We start from the raw sequence: 14,124 nt of genomic DNA on the forward strand, positions 1-14,124 counted from the left end.
GGGTAAGCATTGGTTCAACATTGGTGATTCCTCCCCAGAGACAGCTTCCCTTGTCTGTGACCTGCCTTGGACTGTTCCTTCCCCAATCAGAGCCCTGCTTGTAGCCAGTAAAAAATGGGCTTTGTTGTCCTTCCACTGGTTAAGTATTCTAGAGATGGTGGCTTTTTTGACAGTCTTTCTTAAAGTATTGGATGGTAGGAAATGTTAGACAGTGCTTTTTTAGAAGATCACTAATGTCATGGCATGTTTACACTTAAGGTGTGCAGAGAATGAACTCTGGACTATCCTCTGGAGAGAGGCTTTAGGGAACCATCATTGACTAGACTGGGGAATTTGCTGGGAGAACAGAAAGACAGGTACGGAAGCCCCATGATAGGGGTGGGGTCTCTTTATCCTCTCCAGTCTGTAAAGTAGCTTTTCTCCACTATTCACTCTCCTCCTTAGAGATCATTTTTTCAGAAAAGGGTAAGAGAACCAAGAAAATGAATATCTTTGTAATATAAAATATGATTAAGGTTATGGAAGACTTAAAAATAAGAAATGAAGTAAAATTTTAAAATTAAAATAATTAAAATTAGATAATAAAATAAATGGCTTATTTAAGAATAGGTAAAGAAAAAGTTAAAAATGAGAAGGTCCAAAGTAATGAAGGTTATGTGGAGAAAAATGAGAAGCGAAATGATTTATAAAAGACAGAAACTAGATTTATAATCCCAGAAAAAATAGAGTTTTTAAAATGGTAAGAGTGAAAATAGAGAATAAAAAACAAATTAGCCTAGTGCCCATAGCTTGGTTTTTTGTTTTGTTTTGTTCTGGTTTTTTGTTTTTGTTTTTTTTGAGACAGAGTCTCACTTTATCACCCAGGCGGGAGTGCAGTGGCATGAACTCAGTTCACTGCAGCCTCAGCTCTCTGGGCTCAAGTGATCCTTCAGCCTCAGCCCCCAAGTAGCTGGGACTACAGGCTCACACTACCATGCCCAGCTGATTTTTTTGTATTTTTTGTAGAGATGGGGTTTCACCACGTTGCTTAGGCTGACCTCGAATTCCTGAGCTCATGCGATCCACCCGCCTTTGCCTCCCAAAGTGCTAGGATTACATGTGTGTGCCACTGCACCTGGCCGATGATCTTGTTTTTTAATACTATTCTCCACTGAAAGGAACTAGGCCTCCTTGAGAAATGGCTGATTTTAGGACTGGTGCAGGAAATATACAAGATGAGCCTGGAGCATCTTCCAGTGCCAGAAAGCAAGAAAGTGCTCAAAAACAAAAGCAAGAATACAATGATGGGGGTATGGCAAAGGGACACAGAGCCAGTGGAAAGAAGCTCCAGTGGCTGAAACTGATAAATAGCAGGAGAATAAAGCATTACTGGATTATAACCCAGTGTATAAAACAAATATCCATGTTCATAGTGATGTAAATGAATGATTTAATAAATATGTGGGAGAGGGGAGACAAATCTCTTCTGCAGCATAACTCCAAATTTATGTAGCTACTCAGCCTGGAGCATAACTCTTTACTCCTTAACTGTGGGCTGTGTGTGGCAAATTTCTTCCAAAGTATGGAAAGGGTGGGGGACAATGACTTCACAGTGGAGAACCTGACAAACACTATCTCAAGCCAGGTGATCAAGGTCAGCATCAACAATGGTGTTGACAGTATGTGCCTTTAATATCGTATGATGAGAATGGCAGTTTACCTGTGGTCTTCCCCCAAAAAACTTACAGCCCCCATTATGAGAACATGGGACAAATCCTAATTGAGGGACATTCTACTGGTCCCTCAATTAGGGAAAACCTGACCCCAGTACACCTCAGAAAAACACGTGTCATCAAAAACAAGGAAAATTTGAGAAAGTATCCCCCCTAAGAGGAGCCTGAGGGGACATGATGACTAAGTATGGCGTGGGATCCTGGTTAGGATCCTGGATCCAGAAAAAGGGTATTAGGGAAAAACTGAGGAAATCTAAGCAAAGTATGAACTTGGTTAATAATATTTCAGTATTGGTTTATTAATTGTGGCAAATGTACCATACTATTAGTAATAGAGAAACTGGGTGTGGGGTTATATGGGAACTCTCTATACTATCTTTGTAATAATTCTGTAAATCTGAAGCTATCTAAAAAGTTTATTATAAAAGCTAATGAAATTTTAAATGAAAAGCTCAAAGCTTGCCTATCAGACATTTAAAATATTAAAAATTGAGATGTAAAATTAATATAAAGCAAGATTCAATATTAAGAAAACTCTAAAATACAAGGTAACTAAATTTAAGTAATAGAGGGGGAAAATGCTTTTGATTATGAAGCACCCTAAGGAAGTTTCTGAGAAAAGGCTGGCTTCTCAGGGAAATAAGTTTCAGCCATGGGCTTCCTGCTTTATGACAGAGAAACTGGGGGCGTTCTTGGTCCTTCACTGAGCTTCATTCTTAGCCCTTTTCGCCTTTCTCCTCCTCATCACCCTCACCTCCAACCTGCACCAGTCCTTTTCAGTAGAAATGTCCTAGGTCCTAAACACACAGCTGACCTAAAAATGTAGTGTTCTTGCAGCAAATCCTTAATGAGCACCACCTATGTGACTAGCATTATGCCAGCTACTGCCAGAAGATGAAAAGCAGCCTAACTTTGGAGACAAATAGAAGAGTCTATGAAGTAATTCTGTGCCATTGTTCTTTTATACTGTATTCCAGATGGCCAATAAATTAATGAAATGAGGCAATTTCTTGTTTTTAGGGGCAAATATCCTGAGAGATTCAACAGGCAATGTCAAACTAGGAGATTTTGGGGCCAGCAAACGGCTTCAGACCATCTGTCTCTCAGGGACAGGAATGAAGTCTGTCACGGGCACACCATACTGGATGAGCCCTGAAGTCATCAGTGGAGAAGGCTATGGAAGAAAAGCGGACATCTGGTAGGTTTTGATATGAAGTTTGCTTGAAAACCATCCGCCGCCTTATGTATTTCCACCTGGGATTGAATTACTGAGGCAGATGTAAATGATCTTTTGTACTTCCAAAATAGGATTTAAGAATTGCAAAGATTAACACTGTATTAATTATGCCTTATTGAGGCTTATAATTGATTAAATATTTAGAATCCTTGAACCTGTCCTCCATTCTTTAGGAAGGATTTTGTCGTGAGCAAACCTCAGCATTAAAAAGCTTTTTGCTATTACAGAAGTAAATAAATAGTTTTTGTTTGTCTAAAGACCTTTAAAAGTACTTCATCTTTGTTGTCAGTGTCTTATAATTCATTTAATCTTTAATTCTTTTATAATTTTAAGTCAGACCATGAAATGACCATTTTCTGCTTCCCACCCAGAAAAGACTTTAACAGACGTTCATTTTAGGCACCGGAAGGCCATTGATTTCCAATGCTTATATTCTTTGTAAGATAAAGACAAAAATTATTTTTAATGTCAGGTTAGAAATTATGTAAAACAAAAATAAGATGAATAATGTTCTTTGCCCAACCATTTGAATTAAGTGATAGTCATTAAATTGTTGTTTTAAATTGATTTTTATGTTTAAATTACAGTTTTACAAAATTAGAACTTTTTAATGAAGCTTTGAATTTGAAGTTAAGTCATATTTAAATATACATGGACTTAATGCCTGTTTCTCATTTTCTAGCTAACTGGCTTTCTTTCATGTTATTGTTTGTGTAATGTATTTCTTTTTGTTTCTTTTCAGGAGCGTTGCATGTACTGTGGTAGAAATGCTAACTGAAAAGCCGCCTTGGGCTGAATTTGAAGCAATGGCTGCCATCTTTAAAATTGCCACTCAGCCAACAAACCCAAAGCTGCCACCTCATGTCTCAGACTATACTCGAGATTTCCTCAAACGGATTTTTGTAGAGGCCAAACTGAGACCTTCAGCTGATGAACTCTTAAGGCACATGTTTGTGCATTATCACTAGCAGCCAGTAACCTCTCCTGTGCCTCTACCTAGCTCCCATCTATTCATTCACCTTCTCTCTGACTGCACTTTTCTTTTTTATAAAAAAAGAGAGATGGGGGAGAAAAAAAGACAAGAGGGAAAGTATTTCTCTTGATTCTTGGTTAAATTTGTTTAATAATAATAATAACCTAAATTTTTTATATTTAATCTTTTTTTCCCTTACAAGAACTTGAAACTTTTTTTTTTAATTTTTATAATGTACTGATGTGGTTCAGAGAGATAAAGCACTTTAGTACATAGTCACTCTTTTTAGTACAAACAAATCATTTGGAATACCTAAAGATTGTAGAGTCATTCCCTCTATCACTGACATATCAGTGGCGATGGGAAGACATGGAAAACAAGGAGAAGAAAATAATGTATAATTTGTAGTTTTTAGTGATAGTATTTAAAATATATCCTCATTTGTGGGGTTGAGCCCTAAACTTTAGGGTAGGTACTCAACTTAAAGAATATAGGTTTCTTCTTATATCTGTATTCTTTAGATCCTAACCTCTGTCTACCAACCTTTTTGCTCAGTAGGAGTCTTGATAGAAGATACGCATCTCTGAGAGGTATGTTTATTTGTTAATCCTAACCAGTATAATAAGCAAATACACTATAATAGATCCATGTTACTGGAATCTGTAAACTTGAGGGATAGCTTTCTGCTTAAACACACAGACACACACACACACACACACACACACACACACACACACACGGAAAACCTTTTATTTTAAAGTCAAGTCGTGAGCAAATCGAAATAAAAGACAAAAGGAGATCGCTCTTATCAAATGTGTGAGCAGTAGAAGAGACCACATTTGCCAGTCAGTAGAAATAATGAAAAAAATTTGGTGTTTAGTGTATTTTAAACTTGTTTTACTTGAGGGGGACGTCCCAAAATTAAAGGAATGGAGAAATAATCAAAATCATGTATACCATCTTCTGTTTCTAGCTCCTGATTCCCCATAGATAACATTCCTTAGGAACGAAGAGTTCAATTAGTAATATTTATGTGTTATGTCGGGAGATGAAACCTTTGTTCTTAGGATCACAGAATACTAAAGCACCTCCAAAAAAACAGGTATCATGTGAAACAGTGGTTGCCAAAAGTGGAGCGAGGATAATTTCACTAGGCATTTGGCAATTCTTAGAGACATTTTTGGTTGTCACAACTGGAAGGATACTAGTGGCATGAATTGGGAGAGGCCAGGGATGCTGCTAAATAGACTGTAATACACAAGGAAAGCAACCTCACCCCTCAAAGAATTACCCTGCCCAAAATGTCAGAAGTGCTGAGGTTGAGAAACCCTGATGTAAAGATCAGTCCCAGTTGCAAACTGAAAACAGCTATTTACAAAGCAGTAAATGCAAGAAAGGAAAGGAAATTTCAAAGAGAAAGTGATGTAATGCAAATTGAGGATTTTACAAGATCAGCTACTGCTGCTTAAGTCAAGGGCGAATGATCTCAACAAGCAGCAAATAGCAATCACTTTACCAGCTGCATATTGCACCCACCTAGGTAACTCTTCCTTTTAGGAACAAACTGAATTGGAACACCGAGCCTTTTGAACTTAGCCATCTCTATATATACTTTCCTTAAAATTCATAATTTTGGGCAAAAAAAAAAACAACTTATCAAAACAAAGTTTTAACTACTAATGGGAAGGTTAAAAAGCTGCCAGGTATTTCTGGTACAATGTATGTACTAAGAGCAAGGACATTATTAAATGGAACAAGACAGCTGGGAAAGGCCCCACTATCTCTTAATAGAATTGTGCTACTATAAAACATGAAGATATCAGTAATTTGGCCACTTGCAGTTTTTTTCAGCATGTTAAAGCAAGTGCTAAGTACTTTATTTTTAAAGGTCTAGAAAACAATAGTCTTCCTGGAGGCCCCAAAATCCCTTTCATGGGATTCATAAGGGACTCAGGTATTCTTATTTTCTGCCAAAAGGTGTGCTTATTTAGGGACTCTTTTAAGATACTTTGTTTCTGAAGTTAGGGTAGGTCTTGGTTTACTGTGCCAAGGTCCTACCTAGCATTCCCTGTAGGAATATTTGAAATTCCACTAGCTAGTCTAAGAAGTCAAAGCACAAAATTAGTTGTCAATGCTTCTCTCATACTCTTAAAATTGAAGCAGTTTGCAGGGAAGAACAAGAATGAGGTGCCCCTGCCTTGGTAAAGCAACTGCCAAATCTTGTTCTAGAAACAATCCCCAAGTGTGTGGATCTATTATAATTTCTTTATCTTTTATGAATGAGGGCATCTTTTCTACTTGAGCAAGATCATGGTCTCTGGACCAGTGGGCTTTTCCTTCATATCTGTCTTGTGTAGTTGTGCTTTTCCTTTGGCTCATTTTTGGTCTGTCAGGGTAACCAGCAGTGCAGAATATAAGACATGCTCTTTAGCGAGAAATCCGGTGAGACTATAGAACCCAGAGCAAAACTGTTTTTTCTCAGTCTCTGTTTTCTTTTCTAAATGCTATAGAAAATAAAGGCACCTGAAAAGAAACTACTACTTTAACACTGCTGCGGAAGGCCTTTGCTGTATAAAACAAATATTATTAGCTATGGGAAAGTAATGTTCTTTATGTAAAGACTTAAAAATAGACAAGTAGTTTACAGAGTTATTATATAAAATATGATGTGAATTTATTTCAGACAAGTTGTGAAGGTACCAAAAACCACAATAAAAGTTAATATATATAAAAACTACTAGAACAAAAAAGCTTGAAGGTGTGGGGGCGGAGGGTATGGAAGACCAAAAGTAAATTTAAGAAAGAAAGTTTTGAAAGGAAACAGCTTCATTGGGGAAGTTAAATATAACACTCCGTTTTTTTTTTTTCCTTCTTTCTAATAATGGTATGGATCAACAAATGCAATTTGAACTTTTTAAGATAACTCTACATGTGTTTTGTTTCTTAAATGCACAATTGATTCTTCTATACTGTAATGCTTCTTTGCTGACGCTGGAAAATGGTCAGACTGCTGACTTTGTGCCTTTAAAATGCATTCTGCTTTGACAGTGGCAGACTTTTTGGTGCTGGAGAAGATTCACTAGCAGTCTTATATGTGCTTTTCAGGAAATATCTTTCTACTTAAGGCCTTGAGAGATTCAAAGTGGCATAACTTAGGCTTGGACCAAATATAAGATCTTTTACATTGCAAAGTGTTGTATTGAATAAAAGGGTTAAAAACTATTATAATGACTAGGAAATTTTGATGGGTTGGTAATTATTTAAAATGTATTTAAAATTATACAGACTGAAAATTTCAGTATGAATATCTTGAAAATTTTCAGCACTTTTCCTTGTTTACAAAACATCTTTCTAACTTAAAAAAATTACTATTGCCTTAGAAAGTTTTAAAAGGCACAGTTACCCTTACATAATATATATAAGGAATTAAAATATTAATGCATTTGCTGAACTATAAAAGAAAATTTTAAACCTTAATTTCAGAGTAAATTGAATTGGCTTTCACTTGAGAGTCTTTACCTTATTCCCAATAGAAACTGCATTAAAAAGATGAAACTATTTCTTTCCATTAAGTTTCTGCTACTCCAGTTCTTATATATGTCAGATCTGCTCTGTAATATTTCTGATGGAGCTGTTACAAGATATGTGAAATCACTTAGAAAATAAAATCAGATGTGAATAGTTTAGCAGGATGACCAAGCTAGATGTAGACTCCTTGGTCTATGGCAAGGTTCTGTGCCAGTGATTTTATTTGGAGTCTGGGAACTGATAGCTTGATATAAAATCACCTGGTGTCAATTAAATATACAAATCTGTCTTTTTTAATAGAACGAATCTTCTTCATTTGTTTATTCAATAATTGTAACTTACTATGTCAGGTACTAAATTAACATCCTTATTAAGGAGGTCACAGTCTAGGAGGAACATGGGCAAGCAGTTACTTACTTTATGGCATACGCTAACTCTGAAAGTTCAGCAGTGATGTTTTAAAATGTTATTTTTTATTAAGTAAGGGAAAAGCAATTTTAGGTAATCATTGGCTGTTATAAACTGAAATGTCATTGACAACAGGGATTAGAGTAAAAGTGTCCCCAAACTGGAGGGATCACCTCCCCAACCAGGTCACATAGCATCTCTCTCAGGACCCCCTCTTACTGCAAAACCCAGCCTCTACTCAACAGTTCCGGTGATGGGGAGCATTTATTCCATAATAGTGTTTTTTTGTTCGTTTTTTTCTCCCAGTGTCTCTTTTAAAGAAAACATACTTTATTTTGGTCTAAATTGTGAAAATACCCAAAACATTTGATAGAAATCGAACTCTGTCAACAGTGTTATTTATACTAAGATCAGGACAGTTTCTTGAGATCATATTGTTTTATTACTAAGTTTGGCCTTTGTTTTACAAATGTAATGTTCATATTTATTTGAATTTTAAGATTGGTTAAATGTTAATGAAAAGCAATCCAATTGTTAATTTTTAGTAGTGCCTTTTCTCTGTATGCCTTAATTTTATTTTATATTAATAATTCAAGTTACCCACCAAAATGAAGATTTTTTCCAAAATCAGTAGGCTTCACAAGTTCATTTGGCCTTAGACTGTGTATTGGTCCTTAAATGTTTCTTAATGCCTGCCTCCTCCTACCCTTTTCTACCTCCTTTTTTTTAAATAAATAATAAATGTTAGGAGAGAAACATTAGGATTTGTCTGTGATAGACACGGTGCAGCTTCCACTAGACATGAATTCCCAATAAGCGTAGAAAGAGGTATTCTCGTTCTAAAGAGACATGTAAATGTTTTCTGGGTTGAATACTTGATTTTCAGTCACATTGGCACTGTCCAAGTTCTTGGTGTATTATTATTGTTCAGTTATGATTTTCATGGTAGAGTTACAGTACTTGTTTTTGCCCTAAGGAAGTCATTCACATGGTTTACAAATGTTAAGGCAATGAGACAGGACAGTGAGTAGGAAACCCAGGGATAGCAGATTCTAGTCCTTAATGCTCAGCTAACATTTTCGCTAATAGTCTAAGTTACTTTTCTGTGAAGTGTGTGCATGTGCGCCTGTGTGTGTGTGTGTGTGTGTGTGTGTGTGTGTGTGTGTATGGTGGTGAGTTGGAGGCAGGGGTAGGAAGGAAGAAGGGGAAAGGTATGAGTGTTTGATTTAGCTCAGTTTCTGGTTTTGGAAGAACAACTCAAATGTATGACCTACTGATGACATACAGTGAGTGTAGTCATCCTTGGGTAGGAACACCAGTACATTTTCCACAAGTAGCTAGTATAAATGATTGTATAATAATGATATTGATTATAAATTGCCATACTCTTGGTTGCTAAAAGTAGATTAAAACTCAATTTGTGTATATGTATAATAATCTTATATATAATTCTTAAATAGAAAGTAATTGATTTTACATAGTTCTTCCTGAACTTTTTGGAGCTGAAATTCTGCCAAATATTATCAAAATAAGCTTCCTTAGCTTACCAAGTATTCACAAGGAAATTCTCTTATACCTCTTTTTGGTTGGCTAGGGGAAGCATGCTATGAAGCAGTTGTTCCTGCTTCATAGTTGTCTTTGGCTTGGCTTTGACTTCTGCCATGGTTTGGACGGGATCCCATGGTAGGTGTGGGAAGTACTGGCCTCCCATCTCCCCATACTCACCTTCCAGAGCTGTTGATGGACATGAGCTCTTGGGGGAGCCTAGAGATTCTTTTTTCAATGGTCATGTAAGCATTCAAGGTTGAGCTTCAGAAAGATGAGGGAGGAGTCATAGCTACAGTAAAGAAAAGAACACATTTTATCTGTTGCCTGTATACAGTCTCATAGAATTCTTCATATTTTTTATAATTGTGCATTTTAATTGACAGTCATATGGTATTTTTGTTAATAACAGCAAAGGCATTAAATCGGTACCATTGTTCCTTCTGCCTGATGACTTCTTGTTTGTAACACAATCTGTATTATCAGAATCACTTTAAACCAAAGCTTTTATATTCCCTGTACACATAGCCAAAATAATTAGCACTGTTACTTCTGTCCACTTGTAAGCTAATAGTGTAAAAATTATAAAGCAGATACTAGTGGAGTTTGTATTCTGGTATATCCTTCAAGGAAAAGGACAGGTGATCAGTGTTTGCATTTAGACATGCAGAAGTTACTTCCACTTTTGAGGAACTATGTAGACATGAATTTAAGCTTGTACATGTGCCAGTCTTGTTAATGTCACTTGACCACCAATGCACATAGACAGACATTAACGTCTGATGCCTCAGGTTGGTGGCGTACTTTCTTCCTAGAGTCTTGACATTTATGAACTTGCGTTTGACTTGAGGGGCATTTCAGCAAAGCTGTGAGGAAAAGTAAGTTCCGGACTGATGTCTGCTTTGTGCCATAGACATTTTGGAACAGAAGGAAGTGTCTGCTTCTACTATATGTGCAGGACTTGTCCCCAAATAATTTCTGAATCCCTTAATGCAGTTGAGAACAGTAAAATTCATGACCATACCAAAAAGCACTTTTAAGTTCACTTATTTTTAAATATTCTTTTAGAATTTATTTTTTGAAAGCATATGTAACTAGTGATGATTTTAGCATTAGCTTTACTTGGAGGAGAGAAGTAACAAAATTACATCTGAAACTCTATTAGATAGATACAAAATGGATTTGATGTATTCTTACTTTTCCAAAGAATTTTTTCCATCTGGAATAAGAAGAGAGGATTGGTTGAAACATCTGAGCTGGAGAGGCTTATGGGCAAAAGGAAGTGTGCCAAACTCTTGCAATACACGCTATTCAATTGAAAGTACAGTGTCTAAGGATAAAAATACTTCTTTAAAAACCAACAGTTGTTTTAATGCAATCTTAATTAGTAAATGGTTTACATTTTTTCTATTGTTATTGGTTTTAAAATTTTGCTACCCTGAATTCTGAAATATTATAAGAGTTAATACCAAAAATACTTTTAATGTCTGACATCTCTTACATTTCACATGGTTCTTTTTATTCATTGTAAATAAAAGTAAACTTGGATAAATTTGAGAATAAACTTTGAGTTGTTGCAAACTATGATTATCAATTTGTAAATTTACCCTTTGACATAATAATGTACATTTTTAAATGTAGCCATTAAAATCTCTATATTTAACCTATTGGTTTCTCTCTGTAAATGTTTCTAATCTCAGTTGAATGCTGGGCAGTTTATAATTATGTACAAAGGGTTTTTTTCCTATTAAGATTGACATTTTTGCACATTTTTGGAAATGTTTAATTTATACACTGATTTACTACTCTGACCAATAATTGTTGATGAGTGTATGAGCATCATGAATGCGTGCATTGAACTACTGTCTGTGTCTTTATGTTTTAACTTCTTTCAAGATGTAGCCATCAGTTACTGCACTGCTATTACTGACTTAAATGGACCTTTTTGCTTTTACAGACTATACTTATCTATGGTTCTTTGTTGAAGAACTCAGGAGTTCAACATTAATAGAAATTAGAAAATTTTATAATGTATTATAATCCATTACTAAGTTGAAAGTATGCTCTGTGTAGCAGGGGATGTATGTTTGTGTGGAGATTTTTTTTCTGTCTGTAGGCACATGTATATATCCCAGTAAGTTCTTACTTTCATTTCATTTCTACATTTTTATGAACTTGTTTTATAAGGGTACTATTTAGTTGTGATAATTAAATATATATAAAAGCTTTCTGAGAGATTATTTACTATATGAATATATTTTCAGCTGGCTGATCAAAAGTATTTTTAAAATTTTGTTTTTAACCATTCAAAATGTATTTGTATTTTCAGAATTGAATGCAAATCATACTTAGAGCCCAATTAAAATACTCTTGCAAGAAAAAGCATTAAATTCTCTTTAAGAGAATTCTGTGAAATGCAAATTAAGGGAAAAATAGGTTTTAAGCAGTAGCAAAAACACACCGCTAAAAATGGCCTTTGAATTCTCAGAGCTATGGAAAAATGTGAGAAACTAAATTGTCTCGAGATGTCAAGATTTTTCTATCTCCAGTTGCTGTTGGCCTGTCCTACTGTTGTCTTTGAATATTTCCTGTATTCTACCCCAAAATATTTCAACTTTTAGTTTTTCTATCACTGGGCAAGGTCAGACTGGGTTTATAAAACAGTATATTGGCATATTGTGATTCTTTGTAATTGACTATAAATTGGTTTTGAAATGTCCAAACATTCGTTGTGTCTTTATATTGTACTGTGTGTTTTAAGTAACCGGCAGAAAAAGAATTGGAAATGAAATTTCCAATCAGACAATGTTGTATTAAAGAAAACTTTGTTTTAAATATGCGGTACCATGTAAAATTACTCATGTTAGGAATAAAGTCCACTGTTGAAGTCGAATGTCACTAAGTTTATGATGTTAAAAGGAACCGGTGTGATTAGGAAAACCTAGCAGAAGCCAGATATAGTGTGGTACGTGCCACATTTCATGCACATTTTGATTTTGTGTTGTCATTCAAAATTGTGCTTGTAAAAATGTATACTATTTCTGAGTTTTATAATTTCTAGGTACTTGTTTTTTCTTGCTGGTAAATAGCTTTTTTAAAAAATCTAATATAAAAGAAACCATGTTTATATTTTGTTAGTGATCAATGACTTTGTTTATATGGAAATTTGTATATCGTTGGCACACATTTTGTTTAGGTTTACATGCATGAAGGCCTGCAATAATTAGCACAATGAAAATTGCTTTTTCTTACATGTTCATTTTTTTGAAAGATTGTGGTGCAAAGGCTTACTCTAAGTAACCTTCTGGACTTACGGAATGAATATAAATGAATGGCACTTTGAGTGTTAATAAAGCTAATATTTATTTCCACTGTGATTGGTTTTTCCAGATCTATTCTTGGACACATTTTATTTACAGTTATTCCCTCCTTGCTTGAGTTGAGCACCCTCTAGGAGACCAAGCACAGACAAATCTAAAAACAATGAAACTAAACTAAATCTTTCCAGTATCTAAGTCTATAATGTTCTACCCAACTTGTAGTATATCTTTGGCTGGACATCTTGATTTCCTAAATCAGAACTAATGATGATTAAAAACAAACACAAACCCTACTATCAAACCTACTGAGTTTAAGGAACGGTCTCTCACATGGTGTTGGAGATTATTTATTTATTTATTTATTTATTTGAGACAGAGTATTGCTCTGTCGCCCAGGCTGGAGTGCAGTCGCGCCATCTCAGCTCACTGCAAGCTCTGCCTCCCAGGTTCCCGCCATTCTCCTGCCTCAGCCTCCCGAGTAGCTGGGACTACAGGTGCCCGCCACCACGTCCAGCTAAGTTTTTGTATGTTTAGTAGGCACGGGGTTTCACCATATTAGCTAGGATGGTCTCCATCTCCTGACCTCGTGATCCGTCTGCCTGGGCCTCCCAAAGTGCTGGGATTACAGGCGTGAGCCACCGCGCCCGGTGGAGCTAATTTAACACTTTGCTATAGAGGGCAACTTAACACAACCTCAGAATTGAAATCTCAAAATCAGAATCAGAAACCTCAGAATAGACTGGGTATGGTGATCCCAGCACTTTGGGAGGCCGAAGTAGGCGGACCGCTTGAGCTCAGGAATTTGAGACCAGCCCGGGCAACATGGTAAAACCCCGTTTCTACAAATACTACAAAGATCATCCAGGTGTGGTGGTGCATGCCTGTGGTCCCAGCTACCCAGGAGGCTGAGGTGGGCAGATCGCTTCAGCCTGGGGGAGAGGTTGCAGTGAGCTGAGATCGCACCACTGTGCTGCAGTCTTCATGACAGAACCAGACCCTGTCTTAAACTTCAGAATCTTGTATATCCTCTGATCCAGCAATTTATATCTAGGAATTAACCTGTGGAAATAGACTGTGAAGGTTGTAAGTTGCATCTATAAATTCCAAACTTGAAACTCTAAATGTCCAACAATAGGGGCTATTGTAACAAAGTACCACAAATTGGGTGGCTTGTAATAAAACATTTATTGTCTCACAGTTATGGAGGCTAGAAGTCTGAAATCAAGGTGTGAGTAGGACCATGCTCCTGAAACCCATAAAGGAGTCCTTCCTTGCCTCTTCCAACTTATTTTTTATAGTTTAGAAATTGGGTCTCACTATGTTGCGCAGGCTGGCTTCAAACTTCTGGGCTCCCACCTCAGCCTTCCGAGTAGCTTGGACTACATGTGCTCCACGGCGTTG

The 14,124-nt window shown here is 36.2% G+C and overlaps 1 protein-coding gene across 2 annotated transcripts in view; it reads left to right on the top strand.

Moving 5' to 3' along the window:
- MAP3K2 (mitogen-activated protein kinase kinase kinase 2) overlaps window positions 1-12,780 on the top strand; it is an 89,180-nt gene extending 76,400 nt beyond the window's left edge. Inside the window, exons 16-17 of one of the 2 annotated variants that reach the window (XM_015109853.3) lie at window positions 2,733-2,910; window positions 3,692-12,780. In XM_015109853.3, coding sequence (XP_014965339.1) covers window positions 2,733-2,910; window positions 3,692-3,917 — 404 coding nt within the window. In that variant the 3' untranslated portion in view covers window positions 3,918-12,780. Of the gene's footprint in view, window positions 1-258; window positions 368-2,732; window positions 2,911-3,691 lie in introns of those variants that run through there. The other variant, XM_028830619.2, reaches the window with a different exon arrangement.
- The last annotated feature ends 1,344 nt before the right edge of the window (window positions 12,781-14,124 follow it).

This window comes from Macaca mulatta, chromosome 12, assembly GCF_049350105.2.
Source record: "Macaca mulatta isolate MMU2019108-1 chromosome 12, T2T-MMU8v2.0, whole genome shotgun sequence".
Taxonomy (NCBI): Eukaryota; Metazoa; Chordata; class Mammalia; order Primates; family Cercopithecidae; genus Macaca; species Macaca mulatta.